The sequence below is a fragment of the Osmerus eperlanus genome, chromosome 1 (assembly GCF_963692335.1).
Source record: "Osmerus eperlanus chromosome 1, fOsmEpe2.1, whole genome shotgun sequence".
NCBI classification, from domain to species: Eukaryota; Metazoa; Chordata; class Actinopteri; order Osmeriformes; family Osmeridae; genus Osmerus; species Osmerus eperlanus.
Window position 1 is genome coordinate 24,301,700 of NC_085018.1, and position 24,892 is coordinate 24,326,591.

At 48.3% G+C, this 24,892-nt stretch overlaps 1 protein-coding gene across 1 annotated transcript; it reads left to right on the forward strand.

Moving 5' to 3' along the window:
* The first annotated feature begins 814 nt into the window (after positions 1–814).
* Positions 815–18,099, forward strand: ppm1j (protein phosphatase, Mg2+/Mn2+ dependent, 1J). The gene is made up of 10 exons (XM_062471948.1): positions 815–1,354; positions 8,487–8,601; positions 10,347–10,679; positions 10,916–11,028; positions 11,593–11,677; positions 13,141–13,259; positions 13,554–13,617; positions 14,007–14,114; positions 15,638–15,789; positions 16,413–18,099. Exons 1-10 carry the CDS (start codon positions 1,101–1,103, stop codon positions 16,561–16,563), a joined length of 1,494 nt encoding a protein of 497 aa, XP_062327932.1. The 5' UTR covers positions 815–1,100; the 3' UTR covers positions 16,564–18,099.
* Positions 18,100–24,892: the final 6,793 nt, after the last annotated feature.

Sequence of the window (24,892 nt, forward strand, 5' to 3'; positions counted from 1 at the left end):
AGCCTTTTCTTGAAGGTGGGGAGACAGTCAGTGTCTCTGATGGAGGTGGGGAGTTGATTCCACCATTGGGGGGCCATAACATACATGCACACAGAACATAGATTACTATGTTCTGTGTGCTATCTATGATAGTGATGTGATAATAGTGATAATAGTGATGATGATTTTACCTGGGGGGTTCCTGGCCTGCAATTCAACTGTATGGGTTCAGAAACAGGCGGGAAAAAACTTGTCAGCTATTTTGAATTCAAGGTCAGGATATTCAAATCCAGTGCGTTTTTATCGATGTGGGGGGCTATAGTAGGCGTTACGTGTTGCAGCAGGGGCGATTCTAGGATCAGACCTTTAGGGGGGCTCAGCCCCCAATGAGAATGTGACATGGATACAGTGGCTTGCAAAAGTGTTAAACCCCCTTGTTAATAAATCACTAATTTCACTGGATAACAATTAATTCATTTATTTATTATTATGCAAAATATTGAAAGAATGAAAAAACTAAGAAAGTCCCTTTCCTCATGAACCACCAGCATCAAATTAAACGATAATGATGTGTCAACAATAAATAAACATTGTTTTAAGACGTTATAGCACTAAAACTGATTTAAGATAATAATTCATAATAATTCAATTAAAAATTAGTATTATTATTATTTGTAGGGGTGCTGAGACAAAATGTAGGTGTACTTGAGCACCCCTAAAAAGTCTAAAATCGCCACTGCAGCATAGCCTACGGTTGACCCTGTTGCTTAAACCGCGGTGCTTAGATCCTCGTCACTGAGAAGGGGGGGTATGAACCCGCCTTGTGTGAACCCAGCCCGTTTCATCCCAACCCACTGACCGTCGACGATTTGCGCTGCGTCCATCCTGAGCCAACGAAATCCCCGCCCGCGCGGAAGAACCGATTTATTTGCTTCACGCGCTGCTGACTGGTGGTGGTGAACGGGGGTTCTGTTTTGAATGAGGAAAACACTGTCTATCAAGCGTCACATGCTGGGGCCGCGGAATATCGCTTCCTGAAATGATCTTCGTCGTTGGTTCATCTTATTTTTCCCCTGATGTTTTTGCAACGCTAGATTCTGTCATTTAACATTCATACCGCAATGATAAGCAAAGTTAAAAACGCGATGTCCACGCTGGTGGGAGGAATGATGCCACACGGCCACCACCATCAGCACGGCTCTGGGAACGTTCAAAACTGCGGTCCGGACGGTCTACCTCCACGGTTTCCCTACGGTCGACCCGACTTTCTAGACCTAACCCAGGAGCTCCTCCAATACTCGACGGAACATGCTACGCGACCAGTGCTCACGTTAAAAACGGACAGCAGGCTTCCTTGGCGGACGGGATACGCAGAGTGAGTTGATCGACATGACATCATTCATTGAATAAAAGCGATGGAACAGACAGTAGCCGATACAGTCTTATATTATAAACCTATCATGTACGAGCACGCTGGGCATCCGCTACTATGGTGAATGTATTGAATGGCCTGTTGCTAAATTGAAATTAACATTTCCCTGTGTAACTAAACCGCTGTAGAGGCGGCAGCTGGCTTCTCTGCAGCGGAACACAGAATGCTGTATCCTGCTTGGTTACGTCGTAACATTACGACCCGACGGTCGGCCTCCTCTCTGCCAGTGCAATCTCGTCAAAATATTTCACTGCATTGCACAGGTTCATTCTTCCGGTACAGTTCAGTCGGTTTTCTCGTTCTAGTGGTTTGTCAGGAAGAGAAGGTAGGATATGCAGGCTAAAACATACACGAGGAACTCAAGGTCCTGCTGAAGGGGAATTGTTGAATGTCGTTGGTTGATCATTCAAAAAAGATCATAATGTTCAACTGATTACGTTTAATTAATGAATGTCCTCAAGCATTTAATGCGTGCTCGTGCGTGTATGTAGGCTATATGAGATTGAGAGAGAGAGCGATTACGAAATTCGGATTACCTTTAGACATGAACATAGGCTACATGGTCATGTTTTTATATATATATTTACATTTACATTACATTTAGTCATTTAGCAGACGCTCTTATCCAGAGCGACTTACAGTAAGTACAGGGACATTCCCCCGAGGCAAGTAGGGTGAAGTGCCTTGCCCAAGGACACAACGTCATTTTGCACGGCCGGGAAACGAACTGGCAACCTTCTGATTACTAGCCCGCTTCCCTAACCGCTCAGCCACCTGACTCCCACGTTTGACTCCCATATTTAGGACTGAAATCTGGTCAGGGGGAGGGGGGGGGGGTAGTGGTGAGGGTGGGGGTAGTGGTGAGGGTGGGGGTAGTGGTGGTTGGGGTCTGGCCACGGTGAGGGGGCTCTGGGGGGGCAGCAGAGCAGAAGCCCATGCCTGGGAGAAATGGCTCTGCGTGAAGACCATCCCTCTCTGGTTGTGGAGTAACAGATGACCAACTGCTGAGTCACAGAGTCTGGCACAAGGGACTGGTCAGGGGGCAGGCAGGACTTGAACTGGTGGAGGGAGGGATGGGAAGAGGAAGAGGAGAGAGTGAGGGAGAGAGGGATGGAGAGTACAAGGGAATGGAGGGGATGGGGTAGGGAGGGAGGGAGGGGTGAGTGAGTGAGATGGAGAAAGGGAAAGAGGTAGGACAGGGGGAGGGAGAAATTGAGTTGTATTGAAGCAGAGAAAATGGAGGGAAGCAGAAAATATCAGGGGGAGTGAGGGAGGAATAGATGGAGATGCTCATCTCCTAGCATCCATCCATCCCAAGGGCTTATCTGTCATGCAATATAATGCACAGTTATGAGTGGGTTATCATGTATACTGCTCAGTTGAGAGTGGGTTATCATACAGTAAAATGGGCCAGTAATGAGTGAGTTATTCATCCTGTGACATCAGTGTATGCTGGCCTCCTCTATTAACTGACAGTAAAGAAGAATATAACCTACTTGAGATCATTTTGTAAAACATTTGAGATTTGATTCATTTAGAAGACTCTTTGTGACTTAATAACTCTCTGTTTGATTTTGGATGTTCTCCCTGTTGTTGACTGCACCTTCAGGTCTTTGTGCTGCTAGCTCCTGCAAATCATTGTCTGGAGTAACTAAGCCAGCTGTACACCTGTTCCATAACAACACGTGATATTAGCATTTACAGTGCTTTGGCTGAATCAGCTATGATTAGTTTTTTCTTTGTTGTCCCTCTCTCAATCACTCTCTCCCTCTCTCTCTCTCTCCCCATACTCTCTCTCTCTCTCTCTCTCTCTCTCTCTCTCTCTCTCTCTCTCTCTCTCTCTCTCTCTCTCTCTCTCTCTCTCTCTCTCTCTCTCTCTCTCTCTGTCCCACACACATAGACACTCACTCACTGGCCAAGATTATTTGCGGTCAAGCACTTAACAACAGGACTGCTGGCCCAGTAATAGAGGCCTGGTTGCTGTTGCATAACCCAACATCTGACTCCCCCACTCTCCAGAAGCACAGTGACTCACAGGGAATAGAAGTTCTCAGGAAGATCTGTCCTGCTATCATTGTTCAGCGCTTCGTTTTCCAAATTGCACAGCAGTTAACTGATTTGAGATGTTGTTTTTGCACTGTAGTATTATTTTGTTCTAGCCTGGGTGTCAGCCGAACTTAGCCCCGCCCACAAACAATTTTGGTCAGGAAGTTGGGTCTGGGGTGGCTCGGTTGGGGGAAAACTATGTCCGAACAGGAGCTGTTCGGACCAATTAAATTGTCAGGGCGGGCTTTATACAATGATGGACAGATGATCAACAGAAACGTAATCAACCACGTCACCAAAGAGCGCTTGGGTTTAATTTGTTTTCAACAAACAACATACTACGTTGCTCTGATTTTTTGTAGGTCTATCCAATTGAGTGAAGATGCTTTTTTTTTTCGGGTTCGGTTGAAACACGCCCCAAACTCACAGCCCAACGGAGCGGTATCTGACTAGAATTATGAGTATGACAACGTCAGGCTAATTTTGTTCACCATGCCTAGTAGGGGTGGAGGAAAAATCGATTCACATTTGAATCACGATTCAGTCTTCTAGCGATTCACAAAAAACATATATATATATATATATAAACATTTTGGGGTAAAAAAAATCTCAACAAATCGTGAATGAACTATTATAGTTGTATCTTTATCTAAACTGATCTTTGATCTTCTGCTGTAAAGGGACTAGACCACACCAACATGTCCACATTCTCACGCTGTTGTGCTCTGGCGGCCATGTTGTTGTTGTTGTTGTTTATCTCCTTCACCTTGTTACTGAGGGGTTGTACTTTATTTACCAACATTTGTCTAATCTACCAACCTAACCGGTATAACCGTCACAGAGAGGTGGCACATAGTTTAATCAAACACGCCTCGAACGTTTCATCTGTGTTTGGAGAGAAGCATGTGACCCTGCCTCAGTCTGGGTCACAGTGACAGCCCTCTGCAGAGACTCAGTATCTCACATGCAACACTTTCATTGAGCTTTCTGAATGACACACACCCACGCACTGGTACCACCCTGTCTACACACACACAACCACACACACTGGTACCACCCTGTCTACACACACACCCACAAACACTGGTACCACCCTGTCTACACGCACACACACACACACACACACACACTGGTACCAACCTACATACACACACAGGTACCATTCTGTCTACCCACACACAAACTGGTTTCAACCCTAGCCACCTGGGCAGGGCGCACTAGCCTCAACTAGATACCAGCTCCTTACTAAAAGAGAACTGCCCTGCCCACATTTTCTTATCACATGCCACTTAAGAAGCCTCAGGGCTGTTGGGGAGTGAGAGATGTGGGCCTACTGTCAGTTCACTACCAGGGCTGTAGACTTACGTACACAGCGTGGGTAGAAACATCTGCAGCATGATTACCGTAGAGTGCGGTCCTCTTGGACAAAAAATGTAGCCTACCTACGTTGCGCTGTCAGGCTTAGGGTGTCTGGTTTAGTGTCCCTCAATGTCACCTTAGGTTAACCGGTGAAACAGCATGTTGTTGTGTTACACACCAACACCAACAACAACTTTATGATTCAGAGATCAACAATCTCTGAATAGTAAGAGAAACCTGCTGGGCAGTAAAGTTTACCTACAGACCCATGAGTAGGAAACCACAGACACCCAGACAGAGAGGGGTTAATTGTGGTTGTGAGTCCCTCCTTTCTTATTTTCAGTTCCAGGCTGAGGGTGTGACAGGAAATCGAGTGTTGGGTATCTGGTCTCTCAGTCTGGTCACTGAGATGGTTGAGAAAAACCCCCCAGATAAAACATAGGTCACGATGTGGCATCGTCATTTCACAAGAAAAGCAACATTTTGGTCAAAAATGAGGAAGTGACTTGAGCCAGAAGCATCCTCTTTTTTAATTGTGTGTGTGTGTGTGTGTGTGTGTGTGTGTGTGTGTGTGTGTGTGTGTGTGTGTGTGTGTGTGTGTGTGTGTGTGTGTGTGTGTGTGTGTGTGTGTGTGTGTGTGTGTGTGTGTGTGTGTGTGTGTGTGTGTGTGTGTGTGTGTGTGTGAGAGGGAGAGGGAGGGAGGGAGAGGGAGGGAGAGGGAGGGAGAGGGAGGGAGGGAGGGAGGGAGGGAGAGGGAGGGAGGGAGAGGGAGGGAGAGGGAGGGAGAGGGAGGGAGAGAGTGTGTAAGGGGGAGTCAAACACACACAACTCTAACAATGTCTTTCTCTGTTAGTCACATGTTGCCATATGACTGGAGCCATAGCTGAGGGTAGCTTTAACTTCTGAACACAAGTTAGGCACTTTAAAACAAGGCTGATCAGATTTTGTCTATAACTGGTCCAAACTGGCCCTCGGAATCTTGAAACTTAGATTCAAACAACGTCAGTTGAGATGGGACTAACAGAAAACGTAACCTTGTAACCTTATCCTTCCTGCTTACGATTTTAACCCTTCCACCCCTGAACCAACCAGAGATGGACAAAAGAGTTGGTCTTGCTCACGGTGCCCGCAAATATTTGCCAACGTGCTGTAAAGATAACCCTGTGTTGAGCAACGCCTGAAAGTCCAGAGGACAGCACACTTGTAGTCCTCTCTTATCATCTGCCCTTATGCACAGATCTTCTCTCTGGCTTTCACTGCAGCTTTCAACTGATTAGAAACTAGATGGCTTTTTATAATCCAGATTTGGGCAGCCTTGCTAGTGTGTTAACACACTCTGCTAGCAGAATCTTTAACTGACAAGCAAGTGCAACATATTGGACTGCTAATACATGACACTCTCTGTCTCTCATTCTCTCTGCTTCTCAATCTGCCTCCCTCCATCTCTCTTCCTCTCTCTCAGTCCCTTTGCCATCTTTTTATTCTTCCTTCTTCCCACCCTCCCTCTTTTTCTTTCTTTCTATACCGCCCTCCCCCACTCCATCGCAGTGGCATGATGGAGTCTCTAGTAAACCTCTATATACTGCTGTTTCCAGGACGCTTAAGGACAATGTCTGAAATTGTGCTTTAGATTATTAAAATCCAATGTACGATTTAAATCCAATAGTTCTATCATTGAGACTGAGAAGTGTTGCGTAACAGTCGGACATGAGTTGTCTCCCCAGGTTAGGAGGAAGTGATCGATCGTTGTACAGTAGCAGCTATGTCATCTCAGATCTTACACTTTGAAAGTGTCGGACTGTCAGCACCAAAATACTGTCTGAACTATTGACTCCTGATCCTTGATCTTCTGCATGTTTCTATGATGCTTTGGACAAAAGCAGATGTTGAATGAAGGAAATATTTTCTTAAAAGCAAAAGTTTTTAACACAGAGAACTGGACTGTTTAACACAGAGAGACGTTGACTGTTTAGAGAGAAAGAGATTGTTAAACAGAGAGAAGGAGACTGTTTAACAAAGAGAGAACTGTGCTGTTTAACACAGTGAAGGGGGCTGCAGAGAACAGTTTAATGCAGTGCTCTCCCTCCCCACCGCAGTGGCCTGGAGTCACCTCCTCACCGCAGTGGCCTGGAGTCACCTCCTCACCGCAGTGGCCTGGAGTCACCTCCTCACTGCAGTGTCCTGGAGTCACCTCCTCACTGCAGTGGCCTGGAGTCACCTCCTCACTGCAGTGGCCTGGAGTCACCTCCTCACCGCAGTGGCCTGGAGTCACCTCCCCACCGCAGTGGCCTGGAGTCACCTCCTCACCGCAGTGGCCTGGAGTCACCTCCTCACCGCAGTGGCCTGGAGTCACCTCCTCACCGCAGTGGCCTGGAGTCACCTCCTCACAGCAGTGGCCTGGAGTCACCTCCTCACTGCAGTGGCCTGGAGTCACCTCCTCACTGCAGTGGCCTGGAGTCACTTCCACACCGCAGTGGCCTGGAGTCACCTCCTCACTGCAGTGGCCTGGAGTCACCTCCTCACTGCAGTGGCCTGGAGTCACCTCCTCACTGCAGTGGCCTGGAGTCACCTCCTCACTGCAGTGGCCTGGAGTCACCTCCTCACTGCAGTGGCCTGGAGTCACTTCCACACCGCAGTGGCCTGGAGTCACCTCCTCAATGCAGTGGCCTGGAGTTACGCAACACTTCTCAGTCTCAATGATAGAACTATTGGATTTAAATTGTACATTGGATTTAAATCATCTCAAGCACAATTTCAGACATTGTCCTCAAGCATCCTGGAAACAGCAGTATATAGAGGTTTACTAGAGACTCCATCATGCCACTGCGATGGAGTGGGGGAGGGCGGTATAGAAAGAAAGAAAAAGAGGGAGGGTGGGAAGAAGGAAGAATAAAAAGATGGTAAAGGGACTGAGAGAGAGGAAGAGAGATGGAGGGAGGGAGGCAGATTGAGAAGCAGAGATAACTTTTTCTGCAGTGGCCTGGAGTCACCTCCACACTCTGCCTACAGTACTGAGATGACACAGCAACACATAGGGCACAGTGTGCAGTACACGATAGACATATCAATATAGTCTTTTTCCAAATGTTTGGATGTTTGATATTAGTTTAAACAATAGGTTTGGATGTGATATAGTAACAAAAAAAAACAAATACAAAAAAAGCTTCTGGGAGATAGCTAGTCGAAAATATTTTTGCAAGCTTTTGAAACATTTATTTTGATTTTTTTTGTGAATGTTTTTTATTTTATTTGTTTTATCTTTTTGAAAAGTAAAAAACATTTTTTCTCCCAAAAACTTTTTCTAAACATTCAATATTTTCAAAAAGCTTATAGTAGCTTATAGTTTGGTATAGGATATTATAGTGGGGAATTGTATAGTAGATTGTAGTGTGCTATACTGCAGGCCAGATCATTATAGTAAAGTACATTATTGTGCAGCATAGCGCGGTGCAATTAATTGACAGTCCATCGTAGTGCAGTACAGTACCACAGAATAGAGTGGGGTGCAGAGAGGTATAGAGTCACACATCACTGTGAAGCTGTTATCCTCCCATCATCTCCCATCTCATCAATTTACTATGGCAGGAAGGTGCATACTGTGAAGACTGCGTGCGTGCATGTGTGTGTGTGTGTATGCGTGGACTCCTAGCTAACCCTTGTCCGTCTCCAGGGTGATCAACGCAGGGAAGAGCATGCTGAACGAGGACCAGGCTTGCTGTGAGAAGCTGCTGATCAGGAAGACCAGCGGCAAGCAGCGCAACTCCACCATGCTGGAGGACAACGGGGTGAGGAACACGTTCTCCACGGAGAACCCTGAAGAAGCCCAGGGTTCCCTACCTCTGTCGTTCTCTATGGAGAACTGTGAGGAACACAAGGGTTCCCTACCTCTGTCGTTCTCTATGGAGAACTGTGAGGAACACAAGGCTTCTCTACCTCTTATCGTTCTATGCCGGCAACACTGAGGAGCCGGGGGTCTCTGTACCGGGGTGAGACGGAGAACGCTGAGGAACGGTACCAGACCTGGGGGATCATAAATCCTCATCACGCAGAAACGAGGGAGGACATTTTTGGAACAACAAATTCGATCAGGAGCCAGATCATGTGTCTGGTGGGCTACACTGTCAGTGGGAGGGTGTACAGCCAGGGGACAGGACAGGCCAGAGGATGCAACTGAGGGAGGATAGGATTATATTATTCATACAAATATTCACAGACAGACAGATAGATATAATTACAGGCCAGATGGCCATATCACTGTTGCTGTCTCCACAAGACAAAATTCAACGAAAGAACACGCTCTCTCACTATTTCAAATGAATGAGCTCAGCAGTCGACAGTCTGCAGTCCAAGAGCCTGTCAAGCCAGCCCCTCTCAGAGCACAAACACACAAACGCAGCCCCCTCCCCCTCCAGCCCCCTGCCCCTTCCACCACTTCTACCCCTCTGTCCTAAATCAATTACATAATCTCTGAGAGCTCCCCCCTCCCCCAGCCTCCTGGTCAGAGGAGGGATAAACATATGTCCCAGGCCTGCTCCATGCTGGTAACTGAGCTAGCGTAGCATCAGTCCCTCCAGCATAGCTAGCCTAACAGCAGTCCCTTCATCTTAGCTAGCTTAGCAGCAGTCCCTCTAGCGTAGCTAGCATAGCAGCAGTCCCTTCATGTTAGCTAGCCTAGCAGCAATCCCTGAACTGTGACCCACTGAAGGGGCACTGGTGTCACACTACACTACACTGCCCTCAGTGTCACTGCTCCCTCTGAAGGCTTTACTGGCATGCCCATTTAGGTCACTGACTTTATAATTCTGCAAGTCGTTGAGAGTTGGATAAACGCCTTCAGCTATATGAGGTAAAAACATCCACGTAAATGCTTTTCTAGCACACAGGTGGAAGGGCATCTGAATCATCAGCTGGTTCCCAGGTATTATGGGATGTATGAGTATTATGGGTTGCCCTGTTTGCTGGGGTTACCGTGGCGCTGCAATGCCTGAACTGGTATCTTCTTTCGTCCTAATCCAGCTTTGTCCTGTACCCCATGGGCCAGGGGCTGCTGGGACGAGAGGATTAGCTCACTGTAATTACTATGGAGCCACAATGTACAATAATCACTATGAATTACCACTGTGTGGGGCTTTACATCCCCAGCTCAAAGAAGATCATTAGTAATGGCTACTTTTTACTGAAGTACATGTCAGAGCCCATACTTCTTTACTTTAACTTTAACTAACGTGGAAAATGGTAGTCAGTACTTCAACTTTTACCATAGACTTTTTAAACATGAGTATCTGTAATTCTACTTGAGTGAACGATGTGTGTGCTTTTGCCAGTCTTGCAGACAGGCTGAGCCAAACAGAAAGAAAGTATCTCCTCTGCTTAACTGTTGGTCTACCTTCAAAGGACGCCACAGCAGACACACACACAGAGACAAACACACACAATCACACAGAGACAAACACACACACACACAGAGACAAACACACACACAAGCGTACAGACATAGTGTCTCAGTCTGACGTGTGCTATCCCTCTGCAGGACGGAACGGGGATCCCCATGTTCTACTGGGGCGTGTTCGACGGCCACGCGGGCTCCGGCGCGGCCATCGTGGCTTCCAAACTCCTCCACCGCCTGATCAGGGACCGGCTGGGCGACATCGCCCACCTGCTGGAGAACCCCACCGCTGCTCCCCCAATCTGCCTGGCCAAGAACGGTAGCCCCTACCAGGCGGACGTGAAGAAGGGTGCGGGCCAGGGCTCGGCGGAGGATGGCGACGGGGTCAGCGACGCCACCATCCGCTTCCACATGGAGAAGACGGTTAGTCTGGAGAGCCTGGTGATGGGAGTCATAGAGAACGCCTTCAAGCAGATGGTGAGTCTGGAGGGATGTCTTTGTTTGCACGCGTCCGATAACGTGTTGATTTTTACTCCTTTGATCGATGTGTTCATTTAGCTTTTATTCAAAGAAACGTACGAGGGGGGAGGAGGGGGTATTTGATCTTGGGATGTCTTGACCTTCACTGAAATGCTCTAACCCCTGAGCTCTTGTGTGTGGAAGCTGTTGATGACGTAGTGTCGAGTGTGACCTGCTGTGTGTGTGTGCTGCAGGATGAGCTGATAGAGAAGGAGAAGGCCTCCTATGCCATCTCAGGGGGTTGCTGTGCCCTGGCTGCTGTTCATCTGATGGGGAAGCTGTACGTCGCCAATGCAGGAGACAGCAGGTAGGTCACACACTGGTCACATACTGGTCACACATTGGTCACACACTGGTCACACACACTGGACACACTGGTCAAACACACTGGTCACACACTGGTCACACACACTGGACACACTGGTCACACACACTGGTCACACACACTGGTCACACACTGGTCACACACAAGAACCAGTATGACAACAGGACTGGTCACACACTGGTCACACTCTAAAACCAGAAGGGTTAGTGTTAATCAGAATCCGATTTCTGCCCTCTGCTGTATACGTGGTGCAACTGCAGTGTCATTAAGCAGATGGGCTGGAACCTTCATAAAGTTTTAACCCTGAGCTGAACCTTCCTCCTGTGATGTTTCTCTTCTGTTGCTCTCTCTTTATTCTCCCTGTTTCTCTCTCTTTATTCTCCCTGTTTCTCTCTTTCCCTCCCATTATCTTCCCCTCTCTCCCTCCTTCCCTATCTCCCTCCATCCTTCCCTCTCTCTTTCCATCCCCCTCTCTCTCTCTGTCCTTCCCTCCCCCTCTCCCTTTACTCCTCTCTCTATCTTCCCACCCTCTCTCTTTTCCCACAGAGCCATAATAATCCGCAATGATGAGGTAATCCCGATGTCCAACGAGTTTACTCCAGAATCAGAGAGGCAGCGTCTGCAGTACCTGGTGAGCTCAGAGGCTCCTCCACATTACCTGCTGTGTGTGTGTCTGTGTGTGTGCACGTGTGTGTCTGTGTGTGTGCACGTGTGTGTCTGTGTGTGTCCACGTGTGTGTGAGCCATCCAACCTCTAAGTTAGTTAAATAAGAAACGTAACTAACCCCCCCCCCCTTCCCCACGCCCCTGAGTAGCAGAGGAGCCGTCCCTGCGTACTTACGTCCCCTGCGTCCCTACGTCCCTGCGTCCCTGACACTTCCTACGTCCCTGCGCCCCTACATCCCTGCGTCCCTGACACTTCCTACGTCCCTTCGTCCCTGACACTTTCTACGTCCCTACGTCCCTGCGTCCCTACGTCCCTGCGTCCCTGACACTTTCTACGTTCCTACATCCCTGCGTCCCTGACACTTCCTGCGTCCCTACATCCCTGCGTCCCTGACACTTCCTACGTCCTTACGTCCCTGACACTTCCTGTGTCCCTACGTCCCTGACACTTCCTGTGTCCCTACGTCCCTGACACTTCCTACGTCCCTACGTCCCTGACACTTCCTGCGTCCCTACGTCCCTGACACTTCCTGCGTCCCTACGTCCCTACGCCCTTGCGACCCTGCCTCCCTGACACTTCCTACGTCCCTACGTCCCTACGTCCCTGACACTTCCTGCGTCCCTACGTCCATGCGTTCATACATCCCTACGTCCCTACATACCTATGTCTCTGCGTCCCTGACACTTCCTGCGTCCCTACGTCCCTGCGTCCCTGACACTTCCTGCGTCCCTGACACTTCCTGTCAGAGGGGGAGCGAGTGCTCTGAACCACAGCCCTGGATCGCCCACAGTCCCCTGCTGCAGCTGCTGGTTCTATTTGAGTCGAGGAGTGGGAGTCGAGCCCTGGGGGAACTCTGGAGAGACTTGTGTATTTCTGTCATTTATATAACGGTCCCCCCCCCTCCCCGCCATCGTTTTGGTTATACAGCAGTGAAGAAGCCAAACCCAGACCTCCTTCCTGTGCTTGGTGCTGTTTTCTTAGTGTCTCTCCTACTCCTTATATACCAATTAGCTGTGGTTCTTGAACCCGTTCAGGATTCTTGGAACCTTGCCGCTATCTAGCGAACCGGCTTGTGTTTCCACGGGTTTCGAGCGGGAGGGTTCTAGTCGTCAATGGGAGTGTTTTTTAGTTTGTTTATTATTTGTTCTTGAGATCGCGTGAACGCAGCCCACTCTGGGCCAACTCTCAGCCTAGTTTGGCAGACTGCTTACTGCTTTCTCCCGCTACTCTTTAATCTTCACCTGCAACTCAGGAGATTATCAAATCGTTTCCAAGGATTGGGTTTCATCAACAGACCGCTGGCACGCTCTTGCCTCCCAGACGATTTCCCGACTCCTCTTTTCTCTATTTCCAAACTGTCACCACGCAGGTGCATGTCATGTAAATGAAACGTCATCGTTGTGTTCGTGGTTCTGTGTGTCCCTGCAGGGCTTCCTTAGGCCTGAGCTGCTGGGTAATGACTTCACACACATGGAGTTCCCCAGGAGGATCCAACACAAGGAGCTGGGCAAGAAGATGCTGTTCAGAGACCACACCATGACCGGCTGGTAACACACCCGTCAAGCACAGAAAACACTTCACATGAAGAGTACATGAACTACCATGCATCACCATTAGTGACCTGCCCCTGTTCTGAGACACAGAGCTTTACTGTGGCCTAGTGTCCATCGCTCCAGTGTAGAGGGAGTGAATGTAAACTGGTATCATAGGTAACTGAGTTTATCAATTACATAAAGAGATTATGGAAAGATTGGAGTGAGGGGGGGGGGAAAAATCGCTGTCCTATTTTTCGGGCTCCAGTGCTGTGTTAATCCTGGTTATGTGTCCCGCTGTGTTTGCAGGGCCTACAAGACCATCGTGGAAGACGACCTGAAGTTTCCTCTCATATACGGAGAAGGAAAGAAGGTGAAGTTGTTGATCGAGATGAACATGAACGTTGAACATTGTGCCAGGCATCTGACAGTGTATGGGCATGCAGGTGTACGTGTGTGTGTGTGTGTGTGTGTGTGTGTGTGTGTGTGTGTGTGTGTGTGTGTGTGTGTGCAAATGCTTCACATGTGCCTATAGAACTGCATGTAAACCACCCCAAAACCCTCTAATGTTGGTGTATGTGCGTATGGCCATACAGGTGTGTGTGGATGGCCGTGCAGGTGTGCGTGCGTGTGTGTAGTCATTATTCTTCATAGGAGAAGTGTTCCTGAGTCAGGGATCCCTCTAAGAGTATTTTCCTAAAATCCAAAGCACACCTCCAGGTACTAACCCACATTATGGTGTGTGTGTGTGTGTGTGTTCAGGCTCGTGTCATGGCCACCATCGGAGTTACGCGAGGTCTGGGAGATCATGACCTGAAGGTGTTTAACTCCAACATCCACATCAAGCCCTTCCTCTCCTGCTGTCCTGAGGTGAGACACTGGTCACTGTGGTCACTCTGGTCACTGTGGTCACTGTGGTCAAGCTGGTCACTGGTCACTGCATGGTGTCAGCTGGGGGACAGCATGGGGAACAGCTTTTTGACTGCTGATCAAGAGGTTATGAGTTCAAATTCCCCCCTCTACCTGCTGTCTGCTGAATGAACACGTTGTTTTCATGGTGCTGGTTCTACAGCCCGGAATCCCACACTGTCAATACTTTGGCACGTGAGACAGTACAGCTCACTACAGTGAAACCGTTTTTATTTATTTTTATTTAACCTTTATTTACCCAGGCAAGATCATTAAGAACACATTCTTATTTCCAGTGATGGCCTGACAAAAAGCACAAGATTTTTGAGGGAGAGGGGAAGGGGGCTAAGGAAAAAAACTCAGGTTAAAAATCACAACGGTACACAACCACAGCAGTACAGACATACAGAAAAAAGCACAAAGCAACAACAAAAAACAAGCAGGTTAAGCAAAGCAGGTCTTTAATAACATAGGGAGTCAGGGGGGATAAAAATGTTAAAAGCACAAAGCAAGACAGAGATTATTTACAACAACCATAATCAAGACACAGACTGACACTGGCAGGTATGAACAAAGGATACAGACAGGAGAAAACAAAGCAGGCAACATCAGTACAACAGGAGGACAAACTAGGCAGTTGGCAACAGACAAAAGACAGACCATGGGGATGAATAGACAACAAGATACTGAGGGGAGGGGTTAAAAGGTGAAAAAGCATTTACAGGGTTCAGTGAGGATGCGTGAAATGGTTTCTTTGAAGGCAGGGATGGAAATGAATTTCACTGTACAGTGAAACAGTACAGCTCACTACAGTGAGACAGTACAGCTCACTACAGTCAAACAGTACAGCTCACGACAGTGACACAGTACATCTCACTACAGTGCACTGGATTGAGATTTTATATTGCCTTACTTTTTATACATCTAGCAGAATCTTTCATCCAAATCAACGGACAAAGAAAACATAGTAAATGCTGCAGACAATCAAGGACAAGGAGTTCACAGTTTGAACGCTATCTCAGTGGTTAGTGCCAAGAAACAGTCTCTATTTGTACCAGTTGCGGTGCAACAATAACCTCTACTACAATATGACATAGTTAAATATTAGCATACGATAGTCCTTCTGACTGTACATTTCTACTCCACTTCCTGAACCTTCTCACCTCCTCACCTTCTCACCTCCTCACCTTCTCACCTTCTCACCTCCTCACCTCCTCACCTTCTCACCTTCTCACCTCCTTGCCTTCTCGCCTCCTCACCTCCTCACCTTCTCACTTCCTCACCTCCTCACCTTCTCACCTCCTCACCTCCTCGCCTTCTCGCCTCCTCACTTTCTCACCTCCTCACCTTCTCACCTCCTCACCTTCTCACCTCCTCGCCTCCTCACCTCCTCACTTTCTCACCTCCTCACCTCCTCACCTTCTCACTTTCTCACCTCCTCACCTTCTCACCTCCGCACCTCCTCACCTTCTCACCTTCTCCAGGTGAAGGTGTACGACTTGTCTGACTACAAGCATGGCCCCGATGACGTCCTGGTCATGGGCACAGATGGATTGTGGGACGTGACCACTGACAGGGATGCTGCTGATGCCGTGTCTGGCTTTCTGGCCTGCTGCGACCCCACCGACCCCCTGAGGTACAGAGTCCAGAACGTTCTACGTGTCTAACCCTGGCCCGTGAGGTAGAACGTCCTAGATGACTAACCCTGACCTGTGAGGTAGAACGTTCTAGATGACTAACCCTAACCCATGAGGTACAGGTACAAAACATTCTAGATGTATAACCCTGACACATGAGGTAAATCATTCTACATGTCTAACCCTAACCCATGAGGTACAGACCCAGAACATTCTAGATGTCTGAAATATATCTTCTTGCTGATACCTGCATGTATATGTGTGTGTGTGTGTGTCCCCATATGTAAATGCAATCCAAGCCAAGGGTAAAATGTATGCGTAGTACTAGTATCACCACTAGATGTCTAACTTGAACAGTTTCCTGCACTAGTCAAACTGGCTTAGTGGGTAGGAGTTAATATCTCAACAGTATATACAGTGATTCACCAGTGCTATGACCACTAGAACTACAAAAAAAGATACAGATTCATTAGTATCTCCATGGTGATATGTTAGGGAAATTGTAGGGTCAATTCTATTCCCATGGTGATATGTAAGGTAAATTCCATCTCCATGGGGATATTTAAGGTTAATTCCGTCTCCGTGGTGATTCATGATGTAAACTGTATCTCCACGGCGACAGGTACACACTGGCTGCCCAAGACCTGCTGATGAGGTCACGCGGCGTGCTGAAGGAGCGGGGCTGGAGGCTGCCCAATGACAGACTGGGCTCGGGCGATGACATCACCGTGTTTGTGATCCCGCTGGCGGAACACGAGGTGGCGGAGACATGACAGGTCGCCCTGACAACCTAGAGAGGACAAACCCGCCGCGCTCGGAGGACGGTGCTCAACGCCGCCCCCCCATCACCACCTCGCCGCCCCCCGCCCATACCCCCTCCGTAGCGTTGGACAAGGGGGAGTGAAGACGACACTTCCCTCATGGGGAAGCCAACCGCTTGGCCCCCAACCTCCTCTGGCCCCCCTCCTCCACCTTCCCCCCCCTCCGGTCTGCCCCCCCAACCTCCTCCCCCCGGCCTGCCCCCTTCCCCAACCTCCCCCAGGCTCCCTCCAAACATCTTCCTGTTTGAGATTCATGGAACCGGCCCTCCTATGGCATAACCTCTCCCCAGCCTCCAGACCAGCTGGGTGTTGAGGAGCAGCTGTACAACGAGACAAAAGCCCCTGTAGTGTCGTAGATCTACCGTGCATCGCTCCCTCAGAGAGATCTCACTTCAGGATCTTTACCTAGTGAGAACGTTGTTTTAGTGGCTGGAAAAGGAACTGGAAGAAAGCCAGGAGTAAGAATGTGAAAGCAGATGATTATGTTTATGTTATTTATTTATGGATGTGGAGGGCATAGAAAACAAAGATTGTGAGCTTGAAGTTCTACTTTGGCCGTCGTTCAGCAGCTTGATGTCTGACCGTTGTGAAGCGCTGGAATGTGCTGCATCATGAAACCTCCCCTGTTGGAGACCAAACGGTTCACATTTAACGAAACAGGACGAATAACAGAACGCACTTTACTTAACTGTCTTATTGGTTCTTTTTTATGTTTATTTTTTGGTTCTTTTTTCTTTTTTCATCATGTTAAAAAATGTATGTTACCTTTATAAAGGCTACCTTGTTTCTGTTCCATTTAAAGGTGGATGATTGTGTCTGACAATAATGTAAACATGCCTGGAATCGGACCTAGAGGTGCATCTCCTGAGGGAGGTGTGCAATCAAATGTTGTTTTTGGATCCCAGAAACATGCTAGAAAGTTTGCTTGATCTGTCCGTGTAGCAGAGATCGATCTAACGATAACACTTTGGATATAAGCGCTTGCTAAACGAATACAGAACAGTTTTACCGTATCCTTCCGCTGAGGCCCAGGAAGACTGTTCTCCGTTTAGTCACGCTTGTTCAGATCAGAGGTGCAGTTTGAGTTTGGGTTGGTGTTCGTTGGTACAGCATGACATGAGCTTCACTCAACTGCCTTAATATTCTTAAGGGGTGAATTAAGATCTGCGTGCTTTTGTTTTCGTCTTCTCGAAAGCACTCAAGTTTAATCATGTTAGAAGTGACCTCAACTGTGTACCTCGAGATGTTTTAGGTTTCCCTTGTTAAGACGAGGCCTACGTTGTCATGAGTAGCCTAGCTATGGTATCTAGGTCGTCTGTAGCTTTTAAAGCTTGTTTGATGTTTGAGAAATATTTGTTTATCATTTAATTTTTATTCTATGTTCATTATCATATCATTGTAAGTTTTAGATAACGACTGACCCGATTAGGGTAGAGGAATGTGTACCAAATTTGAAATAAATATAACTGTCCCTTTTATTAGATTTAATGTCGACTCTGTGACTGTCGATTGATTGATTCTTTTATTTGCGTGTCAAGCACAAAAAGTGCCAACTGCGGTGAGGACAGGTAAGTAGACCGTCCATTCATTGCATTAGGCCCGAGTGCCATGATTTTTTTTATTACAGTCCTCCTATGACAACGGATATCTGATTCATTTTATTGTCAGAACATTTGATTTAGTGATTGTTTTCAAGATATGCAAATATGACAAAAGGTGCTTCTCAAAACATCATCTACCCTGCCTTAAAACTTCACATAGGGTTCTACACAAGCTATCCTTTGAGACAATACGTCTGTAATTTTGGTTACACCCCATAAATCAACAGAGGATTTTCTCTGTAGCCTACATGAGAAAAATGTAGCTCCCAATTTCATGAATATCACAAAGTAACCTGTTCAGGAAGATGGATGACAAGTCAATCAAGTAAAAGAACTCGTTTGCCCAGGGATGACCATGTTAAGTGTCTAAATAAAACATTATTTTAGTGAGTGTCTGATCATCTTCGCATATATTCAAACTTCACACAGGTTAATCCATGTTGTTGGCTACATGCTGGAGGTGTTGAATATGGTTAGGTGAATTCTTGTGTCCCTCGATTATTGAAACAAAGCGAGGACTTGTTCACGGCTTTAGATTTAAATGTTGCGCAACTGTCACCAACACAATCTTTCCTCAGGAAATTAGTGGTTTGCGGGGGAGGGGGGTTCTCCGTGGAAATAACATTGGGTAATTAAAGAATAATGTCCACGGGTTACTCTTTTCACGATCATATTCCAATTTGTGGAGACTTGTGTTTATTCCACATAATAGGCTACCTCTACGGCCTGTGAACACGCGACCAGTACCCACCAGTTGCCCTCTGCGGATGATGTCATTGGGCTTGTGAAGGGGGGGGAGGGGGGGGGGGGGAGCGATTCCAACGGCTGCACCGCCACAGTCGTTCTACCGATCAGTGGGAGGATCCTATGTTTGTCTGCCCCGTTACTTAGCACCCTCTTCGTAATTTACCGATTACTGCAGCAAGGGTGTCACGGTCCGGAGGAAAAGCAAGTCGGGACTAAAATCTAATCAGGCGGCTGACAAGGTACGTTTCGTCTTGAAATGTCTTACTCCTAAAGTAGCGTATGCTTGGTGTTTTCCCCCAACATTCTTGGGGAATAAGTGAGCGGAATGTACAGTACTCCGGTTTCCCAGGAAGAGGTGGTGGCCTTGTCGAGATCACAGTTTGACAGCCGATAAGTTTTTCGAGTTATATTCTCTCGGTCTTTCCGTGATTTTTGAGGTCTGTCGAACCATGTATTTGATTTGACAACTGTTAGCCCACAGCCACAACTGTTGATACACTTGTTTCTGAAGAGAAAACCTACTTAGTTCATACCCAAGGCTGCAACGGACAGTCGGTAGCCTACTCGCTTCTCGATCAGGCATAGGATACTGGATTAGTCGTAATTCTCTGTCGTGATCATTGATTTGCCCTTCCAGAGCTGATTCGACAATTAGTTCTTACTTGCTTTTGGACTACATGTTCATGTCGACTACTGCCATGGGACCAAAACAAGACAGAAATCGGATTAACTAAAACAAGGATAGGGCGTTGTTTTGGTAGGAATGGCAATTACTCCGCGCATAGTGCAACAGTGCAAAGTGCCAGATAAGAGGAAACTAAACAAGTCAATCATTCACGACTAATCAGAAACAATCATGGGCTACCATTCGCTAAATAGTTAGCCTAATATCTGTGAACTGAAAAAAGAACGGTGAGTTGCGCCTGTTGAGCGCTGCTGTTCTGTGATTTGGAAAGGAATGCGGTTTGCGGGTGCCCCCTTCCCGGTAGAGAACATAGGCGGGACTGCCAACCCGTCGGCCCTGTCCGGCCGCTTAGCGTGAGCTTCCCGTGAGCTTCCCGTGAGATACTAAACTGAAGTGACTGGTCTGGCTGGGGGCATGTTCCCCCAGAAGACATTTTTCAAAATATCCTTTTAAATAGTGTCCTCTAGTGGGTTTTAGGAAGACAATTAACACATTTAGATTTAAAATATGAAAAACCTTTCAAGGGAAAGCCTACAAAGTCACGCTGTCGTGCATTTCAATGGCGTCAAATGCACGACAGCGTGACTTCGTAGACTTTCCCTTTCCCTTGTATTCTCGACCATATAACGCAAATCCTCTGTGTGTTCTGACTTGTCACAAATATTTGTTTACAGCCAAGCTGCTGCGTCTTAAAGCGGCAACGTAACTGCTCTTTGAAAGGGACCACTGATATCTCTCTCCCTTTGAGAAATGTAGCATATTCACACAGGAAAATAAAGTATATTAAATTAACCTGAATTTGAAGCAGAACAGTTTGCAGCCGCAAACTTCTTTGTGAGGAGTGTCTGCCAGTATCAAGGTGGCGGTGGAGATACCTACTTGAGTCATGCATGGTGCTGAGCTCCTATCAGGCAGCCAGCCAGTAAGCCAGCCGGCCAGTAAACCAGCCGGTCAGTAAACCAGACGGCCAGTAAACCAGCCGGCCAGTAAACCAGACGGTCAGTAAACCAGTCAGCCAGTAAACCAGCCAGTCAGTAAACCAGCCAGCCAGAAGTTGTCCACGGCGTGAACTTTGACCCATTTCTGAGCTCGGCGGCTCAGAGAGGTGGAGTAAATTCTTGAGCCTTCTAAAAGACCTGCAATGTTTCTGAGTCTCAGGATTACCATTACTGACCAACCTGCCCCTCAACCCCATGTGGTCCAGCTAACAGTATTATTGTGTAGACTGTGCCATATATCTACCTCTCTAGAGAAGTCAGCAGGGTTGTTGTTGAGACATGAACTTACATTACATCTACATGTGAAATGTAAGTTCAAAAGTTTCATTCGAAGTTAATGTTCTTTGTTTAAAACTTGACCCTGCTTTCTCACTGGTGGGAATTTCCATTGTCCACTCATCATTGGTGTGTGAGTTTGACCAATTGCGCCTTCAAGTCTTCATTACTGTCCAATCAGGAAGCGATCTGAGCATTAACGTCAGTTGACCTATCAATTCTGGCATCCAGAGATGCTGAATGTATGGTACGAGCAAAACAGGAAGTACCTTAACAAAACAAGTGTCTGGTTTTAGCTTACAGTAAGCGAGACTAGCCGAGACAAATCTGATTTCTAAATGTTGTCTGCAGGGACAGTTATAACAGTAATATTTGGATTATGTAGTTTGTACTGTTGGGATATGTAGTTTATATGTTCTGGATCAGAAGTTTGTACTGCTGGGATCAATACTGTTGGGATATGTAGTTTGTATGTTCTGGATCAGTAGTTTGTACTGTTGGGATCAATACTGTTGGGATATGTAGTTTATATGTTCTGGATCAGTAGTTTGTACTGTTGGGATCTGTAGTTTGTATTGTTCTATTTTCTAGCTTGTGAAAGCTCACCAAGTTTCTTCCCTCATGCTCGGTCTCGTCATATCTGTCTCTCCCTCTTTCCACCTCTGTCTTTATCTTTACATTTAGTCATTTAGCAGACGCTCTTATCCAGAGCGACTTACAGTAAGTACAGGGACATTCTCCCCGAGGCAAGTAATGTTAGGTAGGGTGAAATGCCTTGCCCAAGGACACAACGTCATTTGATTGATTGTCTTCTGATTGATAGCCCGATTCCCTAACCACTCAGCCATCTGACCCCACCTTATCTGTGAATATCTGTCCTGTTTTTCTCTCTTCCTCTCTCTTTGTCTTCATCTGTGTGTCTCTTTCCCTCTCTGTCTGTCTCTCTCACTCTTCTTGTCTCTTCTCTTTCTCATTCCTTTCTCCTCTGCCCCCCCCCGCCCCCTGCCCCCCCCCCCTGCCCCCCCCCCCCTGTTGATACAATACTTGGCTCTAAGGCTTGTGTTTAGGGAAGGAAATTGAATCCCTTTTACCGTAGTCAAACGAGCCAGAATGCACTCATGATACCCATGTAGGTAAAGTACATATTTATGGGAGAAATAGTTTCAGTATGTGCTCTAGAGAAATGAGGCTTTTTACAGTTGGCATTCCCTGTTTTAGTACTAACATCAATTAATTCAGCCATGCTGCAATAGGGCCGAATTAGTAACCAAAATCCTAAAGCTTTTTAATCCAGGCCACAATAAAGGATTGTGTCAAGAATAATATGCTAAACTTGAATTGAGCGTTTCACTAAAATGTTTACTGAAATGCATATTGTACATCATTGACCTATGCACTTTTGTAAAGCTCTCTCTTGGAAGTCGCTTTGGATAAAAGTGTCTGCTAAATGAATAAATGTAAATGTACTTATCTTGTTGTATCCATCTTAATGAAACTCTGAGTGTGCTGGTTAAACTTGGTGCAGAAGATTGCTGACTTGCAAGGTAGCGACCAATCATTCGTCATCTCAATCTCCATTCCAGGAGCGCTAGCAAGAAGGTCTACCTATGAGCGCTAGCTATCTGGACATGTGCTATCTTATCATGTTGGCTCTGTGAGGAGAGCAGCTGTGTGTGTGTGTTTAGGTGGGGGTGGGCGGCTGTTTGTCCAGGCTCTGCCCAGGCCTGCACAAACAGAGCTGCACAAACAGAGCTGCACAAACAGAGCTGCACAAACAGAGCTGCACAAACAGAGCTGCACAAACAGAGCTGCACAAACAGAGCTGCACAAACAGAGCTGCACAAACAGAGCTGCACAAACAGAGCTGCACAAACAGAGCTGCACAAACAGAGCTGCACAAACAGAGCTGCACAGAGATCATTTCCACCCCCAGCCTCTGCTAAGCCTCTGTCATAGCCCCACCCCCAGCCCCACCCCCAGCCCCACCCCCAGCCCCACTCCCACCCCCACCCCCAGCCCCACCCCCAGCCCCAGCCCCACCCCCACCCCCAGCCCCACCCCCACCCCCACCCCCAGCCCCACCCCCAGCCCCACCCCCAGCCCCACCCCCAGCCCCACCCCCAGCCCCACCCCCAGCCCCAGCCCCACCCCCAGCCCCAGCCCCACCCCCAGCCCCAGGACAAACCTTAGCCCTAGCTCCAACCTCATAACTATTAGCTTTGCACAGGAAGTGGCATGTTTTTGTTTCACAGCGTGGGTCTTCTGTATAGCTTCTCTCAATCTTCCTCCCTGTGCAGATCAAGGACTAACCCATCTCTAAATATTTGGACAGTCCCTGCACTCACCCTTCAACCCCTGGGTGTTACATAATGTACAGAACATAATACTCTCTATGTACTCTTCTGGTCTTGGTTTAATGGGTTTGAGGGTTAGGGTCTGAGGCTGGGTCTGTGAGGGAGTGCTGATGGAGGGTTAGGGTCTGAGGCTGGGTCTGTGAGGGAGTGCTGATGGAGGGTTAGGGGCTGAGGCTGGGTCTGTGAGGGAGTGCTGATGGAGGGTTAGGGTCTGAGGCTGGGTCTGTGAGGGAGTGCTGATGGAGGGTTAGGGTCTGAGGCTGGGTCTGTGAGGGAGTGCTGATGGAGGGTTAGGGGCTGAGGCTGGGTCTGTGAGGGATGCTGATGGAGGGTTAGGGTCTGAGGCTGGGTCTGTGAGGGAGTGCTGATGGAGGGTTAGGGGCTGAGGCTGGGGCTGTGAGGGAGTGCTGATGGAGGGTTAGGGGCTGAGGCTGGGTCTGTGAGGGATGCTGATGGAGGGTTAGGGGCTGAGGCTGGGTCTGTGAGGGAGTGCTGATGGAGGGTTAGGGGCTGAGGCTGGGTCTGTGAGGGATGCTGATGGAGGGTTAGGGGCTGAGGCTGGGTCTGTGAGGGAGTGCTGATGGAGGGTTAGGGGCTCAGGCTGGGTCTGTGAGGGAGTGCTGATGGAGGGTTAGGGTCTGAGGCTGGGTCTGTGAGGGAGTGCTGATGGAGGGTTAGGGTCTGAGGCTGGGTCTGTGAGGGATGCTGATGGAGGGTTAGGGTCTGAGGCTGGGTCTGTGAGGGAGTGCTGATGGAGGGTTAGGGGCTGAGGCTGGGTCTGTGAGGGAGTGCTGATGGAGGGTTAGGGGCTGAGGCTGGGTCTGTGAGGGAGTGCTGATGGAGGGTTAGGGGCTGAGGCTGGGTCTGTGAGGGATGCTGATGGAGGGTTAGGGTCTGAGGCTGGGTCTGTGAGGCAGTGCTGATGGAGGGTTAGGGGCTGAGGCTGGGTCTGTGAGGGAGTGCTGATGGAGGGTTAGGGGCTGAGGCTGGGTCTGTGAGGGATGCTGATGGAGGGTTAGGGGCTGAGGCTGGGTCTGTGAGGGAGTGCTGATGGAGGGTTAGGGGCTGAGGCTGGGTCTGTGAGGGATGCTGATGGAGGGTTAGGGGCTGAGGCTGGGTCTGTGAGGGAGTGCTGATGGAGGGTCAGGGGCTGAGGCTGGGTCTGTGAGGGAGTGCTGATGGAGGGTTAGGGGCTGAGGCTGGGTCTGTGAGGGATGCTGATGGAGGGTTAGGGGCTGAGGCTGGGTCTGTGAGGGAGTGCTGATGGAGGGTCAGGGGCTGAGGCTGGGTCTGTGAGGGAGTGCTGATGGAGGGTTAGGGGCTGAGGCTGGGTCTGTGAGGGATGCTGATGGAGGGTTAGGGGCTGAGGCTGGGTCTGTGAGGGAGTGCTGATGGAGGGTCTCTGCAGGACCTGCTGAAGCAGCCTGCTCTCTGAGCCTCAGGCCTGGGGTGGAGAAGGAGTCAGGCTCATGACTTCATCCACAGCTGCTCAGACACCATGCCTCGTCCATCATCCACTTTGGCAGACTCATCCCATCCATCCCTCCCTCCCTTTTCCTTTTCTCTAACCCCCTTCTCCCTCTCCTCCCTTCTCCCCCATCTCCTCCATCCACCCCCCCT

Coding starts and splice junctions, on each gene's coding strand:
- ppm1j (XM_062471948.1), top strand. CDS start 1,101: ATGATAAGCAAAGTTAAAAACGCGATGTCCACGCTGGTGGGAGGAATG. Junction 11,029..11,592: donor GCCAATGCAGGAGACAGCAG/GTAGGTCACACA, acceptor CTTTTCCCACAG/AGCCATAATAATCCGCAATG. Junction 14,115..15,637: donor TCCTCTCCTGCTGTCCTGAG/GTGAGACACTGG, acceptor CACCTTCTCCAG/GTGAAGGTGTACGACTTGTC.